At 35.7% G+C, this 16,296-nt stretch overlaps 1 protein-coding gene across 1 annotated transcript in view; it reads right to left on the reverse strand.

Annotated features, from left to right (window-relative positions):
• LOC150109572 (carboxy-terminal domain RNA polymerase II polypeptide A small phosphatase 1-like) overlaps positions 1–16,296 on the reverse strand; it is a 111,374-nt gene that overhangs the window by 72,456 nt on the left and 22,622 nt on the right. Inside the window, exon 3 of the mRNA XM_090409072.1 lies at positions 1,262–1,363. Within this exon, the coding sequence (XP_090265198.1) occupies positions 1,262–1,363 (102 nt within the window). The remainder of the gene's footprint in view (positions 1–1,261; positions 1,364–16,296) is intronic.

Raw genomic sequence — 16,296 nt, forward strand, 5'->3', positions numbered from 1 at the left:
GACAAGCTGAGACAAGTAGGTTATTATTCCCCTTTATTGAGCCTTCATAAGACCCTCATCTTGACGAATAGGTTTATGGAATAAAAATTATGAGAAGGTTGAAGATTTGTGGGTTACAGAAATTGGTTGAGAGGCAGAAAAGAGATGATCATACAAATTACTGAAGTGTTTTTACAAGATTAATACAGAGGAAATTTTTCAGAACAGTTCTGGTGGTGGGAGAGTTAGAGGCCATCCTTGGAAACTGAGCAAGAGTGTAGTTAACAATGGTGTTAGAACTATATTTTTTGCTTGAAGAGTGGTGAATGAGTCGAATAGGTTTCCAGAGTCTGTTGTGGGTGCCATGACTGTGAATGAGTTCAAACAAAGTATGACAGATACTGTGCAAATGTTGGATAGTGCTTGGCATGATGTTTACGGACTCTATGAATCTAATGACTCCTTGGAATAGCCTGTAATAATAATGATGATGATAATAATAATAATATATTTAGATATTTGCTCTATAAGAGATTAGTTCAGTTATCAAACCAATTCAGGATATAAAAAAGGTCCGGAAATCAGTTATACCACATCGAAAAATTCTGAATATCAATTCTGAAAAAAGCCTGAATATCAATTATCTGAATCACGCAAAAAAGAACAGTCAATCTCTTAAACTGTTCAAAAACCACAAAAAAAAAAGTTTTTTGAATATTTCATAGACTTAACTTATTTCTGCATTTGAAAGTAACAATATGAATGCAATGAGTTTAGTACGCCATATTTATACTCACACTTTCAGTGTTCCCAAATGCGTGAGTTTACTACCCACTACACTACTAACAAAGTTTATTACCTACAAATAACATCCCCAACTTTTCTTTCTTAGATCAGCATAGCTTAGCACTATCTCTCTATGCTATCATACTGTTTCCCAAAAATGAATATTACACTCACAAAAAGTGTGCATGTTATTCATGATGCAAGCTGGTCTTCTTTCAATAGCTACACTCAGATAACTGAGCATCATTATTCATGAAACCAATGAATTCATCTTGCTAAAATATGAAGTAACAATATTAATGTGCTAAATGAGGTTAAACAATAACAAAGTTTTTACATTTTCTATTCAACCCTCAGTAGATGTCAAAATGACTTTGTTCAGGTATAGTGGTATTTTTGGAATATCTCCAACCATTAAAAAAAAACATTGTCCAGGCATTTATCTATTCATATGATGATTTATCTAAGAATTAAATATATGAAATATTAAACTTACCTTAAAAGAACTGTGTACTAAAGTTTCATCTAAATCAACAACCAAACATATCCTGTGAACATCCTGATGTTGCACTTGAGGCAGAAGGGGCTTTCCCTCAAACTAAGAGCAAAATATGATGTTAATATAAAATATTAAACTATTTTTGGCAAATATATATTTTAAACAGTGTCATATTTTCAACATTTTCATCTATTTCATTAACTATTAAATTAGACAAGCTAAAATATATGTCGTTTCTACTTTTTTTTTGCCTATGCATCTATCAAAAGCACCAGCAACCAAGACATAAAAAAGTATTTGAATCAGCGTATAAATTTAGTCTTTGAACTTACAACTGGTTCTAGTAATCTAAGCAGAAGGCATGAGTTCCTGACTTAAGAGAAATTAAATTATGTGAAATTTTGGAGCCAAAAGCAGTTATGAGGAGAGTATGGTGAAAAAGTGATATCTTCTTTATTATTGTAGTTTTATTTATTTATTTATTTTTTGGTAATTGGAATTGTAATATTTGCAAACACCCCCCCCACACACACATCATCGAAAAAAATTTTTTTTTAAATGTGTGTGAAACAGCACTTTTCTTGAATTCATTCTGCAAATTCATACAATTATATTTCAACAGAATCACCCCTGTAGTTTGCACTCAACAGAAAAATAAAACTGAACCTCTACACTGTTTGGAAAGAAGTCAACGGACCCCCCCCCCATGGGGAAGGTGCATTGTGCCTTCTAACAAGTCACATGTTTATCATAAAATATTATTACCAAAATCACTTACATTTAATTTAAATGTCTTTATTTGTAAAATTTTTGCTAAATTTCATAGCCATTGCCACATAGCCAAAAATTTTACAAATAAAGACACTTAAACGTAAGTGATTCTGGTAATAATATTTTATTCTTCCTCTTACGTCTCGATTTTTAAAAGAAGAGTCACATGTTTGTAACCAGTATAAACTGGAGGAACATGATGCTCCCAAGTCAATGCCACTGTGTCCTGATGAAATGGCTGCAAGAAGGAAACTGCTGGAGTTAAGAGGCATTGTGATAGGATGCCATGTTGCAGGCCTATCTGTTCATTTTTTGTTGACAAATTGGACCATCCCAGGTCAACAATCAGTGGGGTATCACTTTGTAGGATGCTACAAAGGATAATATGTAAAAACCACAATTTGTCAGCCAACACATTGAATGTGGAGTTCCAGGCATCAACTGGAACACAGATCTGTATAAAAATGTTCAGAACCAAGGCTCACCACATGGGTTTCCATGGTAGAACTGCAATATGCAAACCCTACATTATCTGAACCAACATGAAGCACCTCCTTCTTCAGTGGTGCAAAGAGTGTGTATGATGGGATGTGGAAGCTCAGAACACTATGTGTTATGGAGTAGTTGGCATAACACACACACACACCCTTAATATTTTTTAATGAAAAATTAAGTTGGGAGAAAATTAGGATAAGTACAGGGTATGTTATGAATAAAATCCAAAAGTAAGATACTTATAAAATATTGAATTGTAAAGTAACAATTGTGTAATACTGTGGATGTACTATAGGTTTTGCAAAAAAACTTTTGCAGAAGGGAACCACATAAAAAAAAAAAAAAAAAAAGCTCCCATGCACTGATCTTTTTATCTTCAAATTTTTCTGTTCATAGAAAGGCTAAGCTGGACAAAGTTGGAAAGAAGTTAATGGACCCCCCCCCCCCCATGCAAGGTGCTTTGTGCCATGTAACAAGTCATGTGTTTGTAGCCAATATGCATTGGAGAAATGTGGTGTGCCCAAGTCAGTGCAACTGTGTCTGGGTGAAATGGATGTGCAAAGGGAACTGAAGTTTGAAAGAGGCTTTGTGATAGGATGCCATGTTACAGGCCTACTTATATGGCAAAACTGTTGACAAATTGGGCCATCCCAAGTCAACAATCAATAATACCATACTGAGATGGAAGTGCAGGAAGTCAACTGCAAGTGATATAAGATGGATGGCCCACCACATTCACTGAACATGACTGTAGGGTGCTATGAAGAATAATATGCAAAAAGCGCCATTTGTCGGCTGACATGTGCAATGCCGAGTTCCAAGCATCAATTGGAACATCTGCACAAACACATTCAGAACCGAGGCTAACAACATGGTTTTCATGGAGGACTGCAATATGCAAGCCCCATATTACTCAAACATGCAGCATTGTCTTCAGTGGTGCAAAGAGTATGCACAGTTGGATGTGGAAGATTAGAAAGCCGTGTTATGAAGCATTGAATCAGGCTACACCCTCAACCAAGCAGATGCATGGGTATGACAGATTCCCAGTAAATCTCTTACCAGCTATGAAAATCCCAACTATAAAATTTAGAGGCTTTAGAGTTGGTGGTATGATGGTATGGTCCTGGTTTTTTCCTGGTTTGACCTCAGACCCCTGTAGTGCCACAGACACTGAACTTCAAGAGGTATCTGGACAATGCAATGCTTCCTACTTTGTGGCATTTCTATGGCACTTACCATTGTCTCTTTCAGAAACACAACATATTGTGTCATAAGGCTGCTACTGTAATTGCATGGTTTGTGGACATGAAATATCACCACATTTGACTGGCCTTCACAGAGTCCTGATATCAACCCTAATGAACATGTATCAGATGAACTACAGCATCAGGTGAGATCAAGGGACATCTGTTCCCCAACAGTCCAGAACCATTACATGCCCACAGGTAGAATGCTCCAAAATTCCCATTGATCTCTATCATACACTTGTGGAACGTATGCCCTATAGGATTGCTGTGGTCATGACAGCGAAAGGAGGTCCTACATCTTATTAAAGTTGGCACCATGGCTATTTGTTCCTCATGCTATGGTGTCCATTGACTTCTTTCCAAGAAGTATAATTGAACTACTTTTGCTGCCATGATTTTATTATCAAACATGAATTAATTTCCTTTTGTAAACATTCCTTCAGTTTCAGAAAGAGTTAAGTTTAGATTATATGGATAATTTGGATCTGCCACAATGACAGAGCTTTGTTTGTTCTTGTCTTCTGTGAAATGCAATGATTCTAACTGATCATTTCATCAATGTGATAAGTCATGTTGGTTGCTGTTTGTGGAACCCTACTATGTTGCCAACCAATTCATGCTAGCATGTCTGAAGCTATGCATGGTAGTACTAAAGGAAAAACTTCTATGTTGAGAAAAACTTAGAATTAATTACAGGTAACCCTCGTATAACGTGGTCTACAAATTGTAGTAACCCTTTATCTTTTCATATATTTTTCATCCTGCGAATTAAAAATCAAATTTTATCTTCGTTAAATTTGCATCTGCCCGTATCGCTCACATAGTTATAAGTAGCAAATTTATATTAGGGGAAATATCCTTTAGCATGCATGTATGTCAATTGTTTACCGTATAAAGTGTTTAATGTTGAAGATTGTCTTTGTTTTCTGCCAGGAATGCGCATTAAAAATCATAAGTGTGTTAATCTCAAGCTGAGCACTTTATTATCTGGTGAGTTACATACAATATTTTATTTTTATAGTAATGGCCGGCCACTTAGAGGGCTTTTGTGATATTATTGAAAACGAAATTAGTGAATTAATTGATGGGGAAATAGATTTAAATTAGGAGAAACTGGTACAGTTAATAGATGATGTGTAACCTAATGGTGGAGAAAGTTCTGCCGAAGATTCTGATGAATCCGTTAAAGAATTCAGTTTAAAGTTTAAAGAAATTAGCAGGATTGGACTTGGCAAGAAAGTTATTTTACGGATAATGATTCCTCAATGGAGCGCCCCGGAAAATTCGCGAGACAAATGGATATTTGTTTAGCTCCATATTATGAACTTAATAAAAAATTGCAGCATAGTGGTAGGCAAGGTCTTATTACTGACTTCTTGATAACTAAACCAGCTGAAGTATGCAATGAGAATTATACAAATGATGTGCAAGAGATTTCAAGTGACATCCGGCCACTTGTAAATAAAGAACATCTACGAAATGTTCGTTTTGAAGACAGTGATGACAATTCAAATATGCACTTTATTTTATTTTGCATAAAACATTTATGCATTATGAGCAATGAAGTTTAAGTAAAATTTATAATTTTATGTTTATACTATGTATTTGTTTCATAGTTTAGATGTTTTCTTAACTTACATGAATTACCTGATGTAATAAAAATGTATTTTGTTGAGTATGTCATTACTTTTTGTATAATTAAAAAAAAAAAAAGATTTTGGAACATTACCCTACTTTTTCTATGTGATCTAAGTCTTGCATAACGCGATTTATATAATGCAACATTTCTATGGAACCTAACATTAGTGTTATGCGAGGATTACCTGAACTTCAATTTTTCTAGTGTTCCAACTTAGCATTCAGCATTAATGGCAATGACTGTAGGCAGTGGTAAACCTTTATGATGATACTCCACAGCCATACTTTCACCCTCCAAAATAATACACTCAGCATTAGTCCAAAATGATAATACTGCAGTAGAAGATACTGCTTTCTCATTCACACTATAACATCAACTGTTGGCAAAAATCCACTTGCATCTGTTTCAGCTCATAACCAAGCATCTTGTCAATGTGTGAACGAATTTAATATCTGGGTTCAGCTTATCTGCACTTGCCCTCATGAAATGCTTCAGTTTCATTTTGCTACTGTCTATTTAAAAGCATAATGAGCAAAGTGTTACTGTTCATAACTCTCTGTTACGTTGCTCATCACGCCCGAGTTTTTGCATCACAGATCTTTATAGATCTGTTGAGCATGCCGACATCTGCAAAGCATCCATGTAAACAACTTTCATCTACTAATGAATATTACTATGTGAAATATTGTATCATGCTCTCACTACAAGTTATTTCAGTTATTTCATATGCAAAGATAGTCTCCTTAAACAGTAAACCCTCGATTTTATGGACAAAATTTCAGGTCCATATGTCACTTATGAAAATTAACACCCTGCTAATTTTAAAATGCTTTTAACCAAGATTTGCTTATAATTAAATTAACAGGTTATTTTTTGTTATTAATTTCCTGTTATAAGCAATAATACATATAGAAAACTTTTCTGTGAAATTAAACTTTTCATAGATACAGTACTTAACTTTAATTACATAAGAGTTTCTACATAAGTAAAAACATGTAAATTAGCTAATTTGTCAATTTTTTTAACATATTGACCTGCTGTGGGACCTGTTCATGAAAGTTTGCCAACAGGAAAATATACCCGAGGAATGGAGGGAGAGTACTCTTGTTCCCATCTACAAGGGTAAAGGGGATGCACAAGACTGTAAAAATTATAGAGGAATAAAGTTGATGTCCTACACAATGAAGATCCTAGAAAGGGTTGCAAAGGAACAATTTGGCTTCATGCCTGGTAGATCAACAACAGATGCTATCTTTGGGTTACGACAGATGATGGAAAAATATCGAGAGAAACAAAGGGAGCTACATCTGGTATTTATTGATCTGGAGAAAGCATACGATAGAGTGCCAAGGCAAGAAGTCTGGAGGTGTCTGAGGGAGAAGAAGGTGCCGGAGAAATATGTCAGGTTGGTGCGGGAAATGTACAGAAATGTGAAGACAAGTGTTCGGACCTGTTTGGGACAGACAGAAAGTTTTCAAGTAACAGTTGGCTTACATCAAGGGTCAGCATTAAGTCCATTTCTGTTTAATATTGTGATGGAGGTGGTAACAGAGGAGGAGAGAGAAGATGCACCTTGGACAATGTTGTATGCAGATGACATCTTGCTGTGTGTAGATTCAAGAGAAGAAGCGGAAACTAAACTGGAAAGATGGAGAAAAGTACTGGAAGAGAGAGGTATGAGACTGAGCAGAAGTAAGACAGAGTATATGTGTTGCGCAGTGGGCGGTGGCCAGGAGACAGATCTGGAGCTGGAAGGAAATGTCATCAGGAAGGTGAGAGACTTTAGATACTTAGGTTCAACAGTGGAAGAAGATGGAGGAGCTGAGAAGGAAGTGGGATGCAGGATACAAGCGGGTTGGAGGAACTGGAGGGAGATGGCTGGAGTGTTATGCGATAAGAAGGTGCCGATCAATCTGAAAGGCAAAATTTATAGGACAGTAGTGAGGCCAGCTATGACATATGCTATAGAAACTGTGGCCCTGAGGAAAAATAACATCAGCAGGATGGAAGTAGCAGAGATGAGAATGCTTAGGTGGATGTGCGGTGTGACCAGAAAGGATCATCTGAGAAATGACTATGTCAGGGGAACAGTGAAAGTTACGAACTTAGGAGCGAAAATACAGGAGGCAAGGTTGAGATGGTTTGGTCATGTGATGAGGAGGGAGGACGAATATGTGGGAAGTAGGGTCATGCAGATGGATGTGCAAGGAAGGCGGAAGCGTGGGCGGCCAAAGAAGAGATGGAGGGAGCTGGTAGAAGAGGACTTGAAGATGAAGAACTTGGATGTGGTGACAGCCCAAGACAGGAAGGTGTGGAGGAGACTCATAAGAAACAGTGACCCCACTTAAGTGGGAGAAGCTGTAGAAGAAGAAGAAGAAGTCAATTTTTTAACATATGCATTTGGAAAATCTACTTTATTATATAACAAACTTTCGGATTTAACGGACACCCCCCCCCTCGCCCGAATTAGCCCGTTATATCAAGGTTTTACTGTACTCTTTCATTTAAGACTTCCTGCCACAATTCACATAGCTTTACTGCAAAGTTTCACGATTCCACCATAGCGAAACAAAGAAGCATCAATTTTCAGCATATACTCATAAGAATAATAATAGTGACTTCACATGGAGAAACACAAACAAACTGCCGATATGTCAACATCAGATACAAGAATGCATTCCGGATCACTGAAACAGTACATGATCACAATATATTTTTGAGCACAATAAAAATGAAAAGAAAAATGTATAAGGTTTAGAAAAAATAAAAACTGAAGAATTTCAGATGTCAACTGCAGATCCAAATACGGAAACTTTACTAGGGAAACAGCAAGATTTTACAAACAAGAACCAAGCTTCAGAGATGGCAAATTCTGAAGAAAACATCCACAGACACATTCAAGGAAATATATGGTGAAGTTGTCTTCTGAAATATAAAAATAAGTATTTCATTGGAAATTCAAAAAATTAAAGGACCAACTATCATCATCATCATCAAATTCCTGCCATGTACCCTCAAGGGGTGTACAGGATATGACAGTACTACATGAAAAATTTACATCATTACTAACTTCCTATCTACAATTTTCCTCCAAATCAGTCTGTTGCTTGTCAAGACTCCAATATTATCAGATCTTATATTTCTATCGTCTAAGGCACTTTGTACCGTATCAATCCACCTATATCTTGGTCTTCCTCTGGGTCGTTTTCCTGCCAACCTGGCAGAGAACACTTGTTTTGCTAATCTTTCCTCTCTCATTCTATTTAAGTGACCATACCACCTGAGATTAGCTCTGTTAAAGCATTCCTGGATGCTGACAATGTCAAGTTCTTTCCTAATATCCTCATTTTTAATATGATATTGCCATTGATGCCATCTATTCACGCCTCTAATCTTTCTCAGGACTCTCATATCTGCGGTCTCTAGTCTTTGGTCAAGTGTTTTACTTCTGACCCAGCTCTCAGATCCATAAGTTAAAACTGGTTTGAACACTGTCTTGTATACAGCTAATTTAGTGTTCCGACTAATTTCTCTCTTATTCCATATGAATTTATTCAGTTGACTTCCCACCATACCAGCTTTGCTGATTCTGTTGTCTATTTCTATATTTAATTTACCATCTTCAGTAAAAATCGTACCTAAGTAGCTGAAATGGTTTACTTGTTCCACAGGTTCTCCATTCACAACACAGTTGACATTTTCAATGATTCTGCCTATTTTCATTGTCTTTGTCTTTTTATTGCTGACCTTCATACCATATCTATTACAACAGTTATTCAATTTAGTCAGAGAATCTTGCAGACTTGTAGCGGATTTATTTAGAAGTATAACATCATCCGCATAAAGCAAAGAGCTGACATTAACATCTCCAATTCTGATATCAGGTTTAATACCACTTTCCTTCATGATCCATATAGATAATGAATAACAGAGGGGATAATGTACATCCTTGTCTCACACCAGATTTAACATTAAACCATCTTCCTGTACTTCCTTCAATTCTAACTGCTGACTCACAACTCGAATAAAGACTAAGTATTGCTTGATATAATGCCCCATTGACACCATATAACTGCAGCGTATTGAATAGCTTCTCTCTTGGCACCTTGTCATATGCCTTTTCCAAATCGACAAAACTTAAATACAGATCTTTGTTATATTCCCATGCTTTCTCGACTATTTGTCGTAAAGTGAAGATCTGATCCTGACAGCCTCTATTTGGCCTGAATCCAGCTTGTTCTTCACCAAGCTTTTCTTCCACAATTCTTCTCAACCGTTTCTCAAGTATACTTGCATAGATCTTGCCAGGAACACTCAGAAGGGAAATACCTCTGTAATTCTCACATTCGGTTTTATTTCCCTTTTTATATATGGGTACTATGAGAGCTCTACTCCAATCATCGGGAATTGGTCCTTCTGTCCAGGCTTTCTGAACTATGCAGTGCAGCCACTGTAAGACTTTTATACCACCATACTTCAGCATTTCTGGTCGAATATCATCTACTCCTGCTGCCTTTCCACATTTCAAGCCTTTGATGGCTTTTTCTACTTCAAGTATGGATATGTATTCCTGACTGCATGCCTGGTCAGTGTTTTTTATCACTGTGCTGTCATCACTGCTTGTTTCATTTAGCAGTTTTTCAAAGTAATTACTCCATACTTCAAGGATTTCTTTTTCTCCTGTTTTCATGTCACCTTTATCATCTCTAACTCCTTTTACAGCACTCTTTCCTCCATTCCTAAGCTTCTTCAACAACCTCCAGAATATTTTGCCACCTTCTTGATACTTATTTTCTATATTCTTGCCAAAGTCCTCCCATGACTTTTGTTTAGCTAGTTTTACACACTGTTTAGCTTTCTTACATTTGTCTCTGTATTCTGTAAGAGTAAAAGCTGACTTATTTGCCAGGAACTTTTGAGGACCAAGTAAGGACCAACTAAGAAAAGCAAAATCAGAGAAAGCTGCTGGAAAAGTAAATCGATGTGCATCCTTAAAGAACAAAGAGAAAAAAAATTTCTTTAACAGCTGAAGGGTGTCTTCTTTGGGGAAAAGAGAGTAGAGAAGTTTCACTTAGTTTCAAGCTGACTGCAGATGGATGTTGGTTAGTAGCATCTCTTGTTCTTATGATTTTGGAAGAAAATGGAAGAATGATAGTGGCTAAATTCAGCAGAGCACTGTCCATGAAAGTATCTAGGTAGAACAGATATAAGATGAAATCTGACCTTTTTTTTTTTTTAGTGGAACTTGTGCCATTTTAACATTTATTATACACACACCAAATAATACAATAATTTATTAGTGCAATTTCAACAAGCATAATCACAAGGTGAAGTGCCACCTAGTGGGTGGTTACAATCAAATAAGATTACAATTAAACCACAAGCCACAAATTAAAAATTAAATGATTTGAATTAAAATTAAATTTAATTACATAATGAAATGAAACATCATTACATCAATTATTTCTTTTAGGCTTACACGGTGATCCGAATGCATTTTTGAAAATTATGGAGATAACTACCATGTTTGAATGCATCATTACATCAAATTAAATTTTAAAAAATTAAAATAATTATTAATAATAATAATAATCATAATAATTAAAATGGGAGGAACATTATTGCTTGCTATTTATGAGGAACTCTCACAAATCTTGGCAATAGAGAGAGAGAGAGTGTCATTCTGATTTAATTTGGGCAGTGCAGAAGTGCTTCAGCACTCTTTAAATAACCACTCAAACATAAACCTGCACTATGTAAAAGGAGTAATTAGACCATAGGATATTGTGGTCAATATCCACTCCATACTAAGCAGGACCAGATTTTTCAAGTTTATTGTTGTTAATATAAGACTGGTGTCCTTGTAGTCATTTTTCAACAGAATGTCCCCTTTGTCCAAAGTACGAGCAGAGGCACTCACACTGAACATGGTAAACACCAGAGCGAGTGAGTGAGGGGGGGGGGGGGCTGTTTATCTTTTTGTGGATGGTAACCAAGAGAAGATTGTGTTGATAAAGAAAAAAGTAGGAAACGAATTATATCTTTTTCAGGATCTTAGCAATCACCTCAAAGATGCCTGTAATATATGGGATAGAGACCATACAGGTTTAGGATTTATGTCAATGGGCTTTTTTTTCATCATCATGCATATCAAGAATTTAGGCCTAGCGTGGCCTGTTCTGGCCTTAGAAGTCATCATTGAATCTTTTAAGAGGATGTCCTGGTTTTCTTTTTCCTAATGGCTTGTACTTTGTAATGGGCTTTTTTATTTTAGTAAATTATGGGGACTACAACTGTGCTAGGAATAATTATATTAATTTCTCAATGTTTCAACCTTCATATTAAGGTCATCACAAAGACAAACTATATTATATTTCAAACAGTATGCCTAAGTGCCAATGATTTGATCAACCATTATTCTATTGGCCTGACTTGTAGTGAAAAAAAAAAACTACACCAAAGCTATATCCTATTTATAACATCAAAGAATAAATTCATATAAATACTTTTAATACAGCAAAATTGGTGTATACTCCAGGGTGAGACAATAAAAGAAGTGGATCCCTGAATGAGTTAAATAAGTTCTTTATTTAATTCTGCAGGAGGTTTAAAGGTGGCATTAAGGTTGCATTTCTGTATTATTCTGCAAAACATTGCAGTGGGATTTGAATCCATAGCACTGCTTGTTGGACAGCTAACTACTTGGCAGGTGCTATGTAATATTCAATTTGTTCTTGAATAGCATCCAATATTCATCACTTAGTATGCATGCAGTCCATAATTTTGCCAAATTGAATTAGTATGGAAATATATCCCAAAGTCAGCAATCTCAGCTTTTATAGGGACAGTTACTAATCAACTACTAAGCTCATTATCCTGCAATGATTCATGCATGGCACTTAAACCTCTGGACAGCATGAAGCTCAGATGGCATATAAATAATGTACAAACACAATGTTCCTAACAATGCTTTATTCAAAAAGAAAAAAACTTTATGTTTACATGGGTTTTGATATGATTCAACTTCACCATATAAACAGGTCTACCCTTGGCAGCTTTCCAAACAGCAACATTGCCCTCTCCTTCTGGAGATTAGGTTATCTATCTCCAGTGGTGAGCTATAAGGGGCTCGCAGGGGCTCTGGCGAGCCCTTTGTTAAATTTTTCTCAAATTTGCGAGCCCCTTGTTCTTCTTGTTTTACTTTATTTTTTCAAAAAAAAAAAAAAAAAAAAAAAAAAAAAAATTTTTTTTGAAACATATTTAAGCAACAAACTCATACAGTAATGTAACAAAAAGTAGTCTATTCAGCAGTGTATAGAACAGGGATCGGCAACATTTTCATACTCGTGGGCCACATTCAACTTTTATTTTTAATAATGGGGCCGCAAGCGTTTAATTAATAGAAAATAGTGAGTGAAAAAAATACTTAAGTTATCAATTTTTATTATATCAATCTTAAAACACACAAATATTTAAAGTGCGAGATATGAAACAATGAAAAATTATTATCACGTAAAAATAATATAGTTTATGCATCACAATATGTGTGTATCTGCTTAATGTGACTTTTATGATTGTTTTCCCTTAGCCAAATTATCAAGATCCACTTGATAACCTAAAGTGAAAATTCGAATCAAAGCATGCAATTGTTTATCAGACAGTCGAGAAGAAAATTTTTTTTTCTTTTCTAAAACTCATGGAGAAAATGCTTGTTCGCATATGTATGTGCTTCAAAATGCGACTATCTTATTTTTGCGAAAATGATTAAACCTTCAAATATTTTTGTAAGCATTGATAAAATTTTTGGATATTTTCTAATGAAAATGCGTTCTTTAATGTTTCATTGTGTTGTAATTCCAAAACTTTCGTCTATAGTCGGTTTGATTCAAACCGACTATAGATGAAAGTTTTGGAAAAGTTTTGATGTATCAAACTGTTTGATATGTCATCAATGTCGACGTTAAAAGGGTGCAAAAATAATCGCATTTCGATGCTATTTTTATGAAAATCCACAAATCTTATTGAAAATTCCGTTTGTAAATCTTCAATAATACCAACAAAAGTTTCCTTTTGTGTTTGTCATCTAACTGTAGATGCAGATTTGCAACATATATAATGATGTAGATTTTCTTCCATCATATGTTTCTTCAACAGACAATTTGCCTTCAAAAGCTTTCATGCCAGAAAAGTTCTGCTAGTTCTGCTAGCTTGGCCCTGCAGGGTCAGATTAAGTTCATTATCGTTGTTGTAATGTCTACCATAAATGCAATAGATATAATCTTTATTTATCCGATAGTTGTGGGACAGTATTTTTGTGTTCCATCATGAAAATATCTATTTCTTCACGTAAATTAAAATATCTTTTTAGCACAGCACCTATACTTAACCATCCAACAGTTAAGTAGTTGATAACATCCTCTCGAATGTCCATAAACGTCTTTTTCTTGATGATAAAATTTTACATGCCATGTAAGTATGGTCAACCCTTTATGGGCCGCTAAAAATGCACGTTTGGGCTGCCAGTTGCCGACCACTAGTATAGATTATTTGGAATTATTGTTTCAACTCCTCTATAACAAATGTGCCCAAGTTTGAAAATAAAATAAGCACATGCGCATCTTTACCCTTCTCCCTTCTGGTAGCCCATCATATGGTAAAACCAGTAACCCAATTAAATGTTTTATAAAAGATTATAAAAGATTTCATTCTTATTATATTTTGATAGTTTAAAAATGTTTAAACTACCAAAATATACCTTATGTAAGATATATTAACACAGTTGATTGTGTGCAAATATTTCACGTTTAGATCATGAAATATTTGTTTAAAAATGATAGCCTTTAGAGGTTGATTGTCCTCTCATACTTTTTGATTGGAATTTGTATATAAGCTGTATTAATAAAAGTTTTTGTGTGAAATACGTTTTTTTTTTTTTTGTTCGACGATGGGAGCCCTTTGTTAAAATTTTCATAGCTAACCACTGTCTATCTCACTTATTAAAAAACTGTTCCAAACCCTAAATGGAACCTTCAGAAAGCAAATTGGAGGGAGTTTAGTGAAGAAAAATTGATCAAATCATTAATACTATCCTGCCTGTACCCCAAAACTAAACCAGATTTGGCAAAAACAGTAGCCAAATCAACCATCCCTCATGGTTTCCAGCCTCATTATACATCATGCTGGAACAAAGAGCTTGCAGATATGATAGCTTTGCATGATAAATCCAGTGATCCATTAGTGCCTAAAGAACTAATAAAACTCTTGGATGACAACAGAAGAGAGAGTTATCACCCATGGAAAAACTTGGCTTCTCTAAATCCAGTCAGAAAAGCTAGTCCCAATGAGAAAACTTGGAGCAGCAGGATACTTACAACAAAAAAAAGTTCCAGAAGTGATCTCAGACCAAGTGTTCCATCTCATTTATTTTAAACATTAATCCAAATCTGAATCCAAAGACCTCCAGACACAATCAAAAAACTACTCTGAGATACAATTTAGTTTCAAGCTCTGAAACTTAAGACCTCTGTAGCCCAATCACAACACAACAGAAAGCCCTATCTTACCAAGAATGGCAAGGCCACTGGAGTCGATTAAACACCTTGGCCAGCACGGAAAGGCATGGCTGTGTTAAGTTCTGAATGAAATTGAAACTGTATTAATTTATATTTTCTTCAGAACTTAACATGCATCTTACATTTTGGCATTTACTGATATATCAGATGGATAAAGTTACTTGTAAATTACCAGCAACAATAATAATTTAAGAGTCTATTTATTTGTCCCTGTGCGGTTAGCCTAGTGGCTTTGTGCTTTGCAACCATATGCCTGGGGTAGGAGTGTCCCAGGTTCGATTCCTGTTGAAGACGTGAGGAACTTGAGGATCTTCCTCAGGCAAAGCCAAGTTAGCCGGTCTTGGGCGCGGGCAGTAGGGTTTTTTCCGCCATTTTATCTGGCGTTTTTCATCCCACAAGCAGGCAAACCAGCCCCATGAACACACGCTTCTACAGTCAAAAATATATCCCCACCCCCTGCAGCAGACTAGGCGACAGGTCGGTTGGGAGTGGTATTAACAAGTAGTCGCATCTCTAAGTAACATGCAGACCCTGCACAGGAATCGGGAATAATGCGCAGTGAAAGAAGAAGTCTATTTATTTGTCCATAGTGTAGTAATGTATTTACTGTGAATAGTCCATTGTTTAAACCTTGCTAAAATGTTATAAATACTTGTATGTGGCTGGGAGAAGGCTAATCGGATTAAGTACTGATAGCCAGGAGTAGCCAGGAGAAGGAGTAGCCATAGTATTCAACACAAAATACGAGGCTAATCTTCTTGAATGGTAGTCAGTCTCAAGTAGAGTAATGTGGGAAAATATGAGAATGGGGAACTGGACAATGAGGCTCATTTGTGCCTATGGTCCCACAGAAGGTTCTACTAAGGTAGAAGTGGAGGAATTTTTTGAAGCTTTAGAGAAAGCAACTGACACAATGAAAAAGGAAAAGTTGGTCCTTATTGGGGATCTAAATAGCAGAGTAGGAAATGATTGTCAGACATACAAAAATATTTTGGGAAAATTTGGAGAAAAGAGCAAAGCTAATAATAATGGCAATTACCTGTTGGATTTCTGCTCAGGACATGGACTGGTTATTACTAACACTATGTTCCAACATAAAAATGTGCACAAATTCACATGGAGAGAAGAGGCAAGGAATAAGAAAAGTCTCATTGACTATGTTATTGTTGATAGTGATGTTTTCTCCCTGGTGCAGGACACCAGAGTCTACAGAGGATTTGAAATTGGAAGTGATCGCTATTTAGTCTTGAGCAGGATAAAATTGAACTTCATATTGAAAAGAATAACATGTAAGAAAGTTTTAAA

This window comes from Typopeltis vanoorti, chromosome 2 (genome assembly GCF_054136105.1).
Source record: "Typopeltis vanoorti isolate ZY-2024b chromosome 2, IOZ_Tvanoo_1.0, whole genome shotgun sequence".
In the NCBI taxonomy this organism is placed as follows: domain Eukaryota; kingdom Metazoa; phylum Arthropoda; class Arachnida; order Uropygi; family Thelyphonidae; genus Typopeltis; species Typopeltis vanoorti.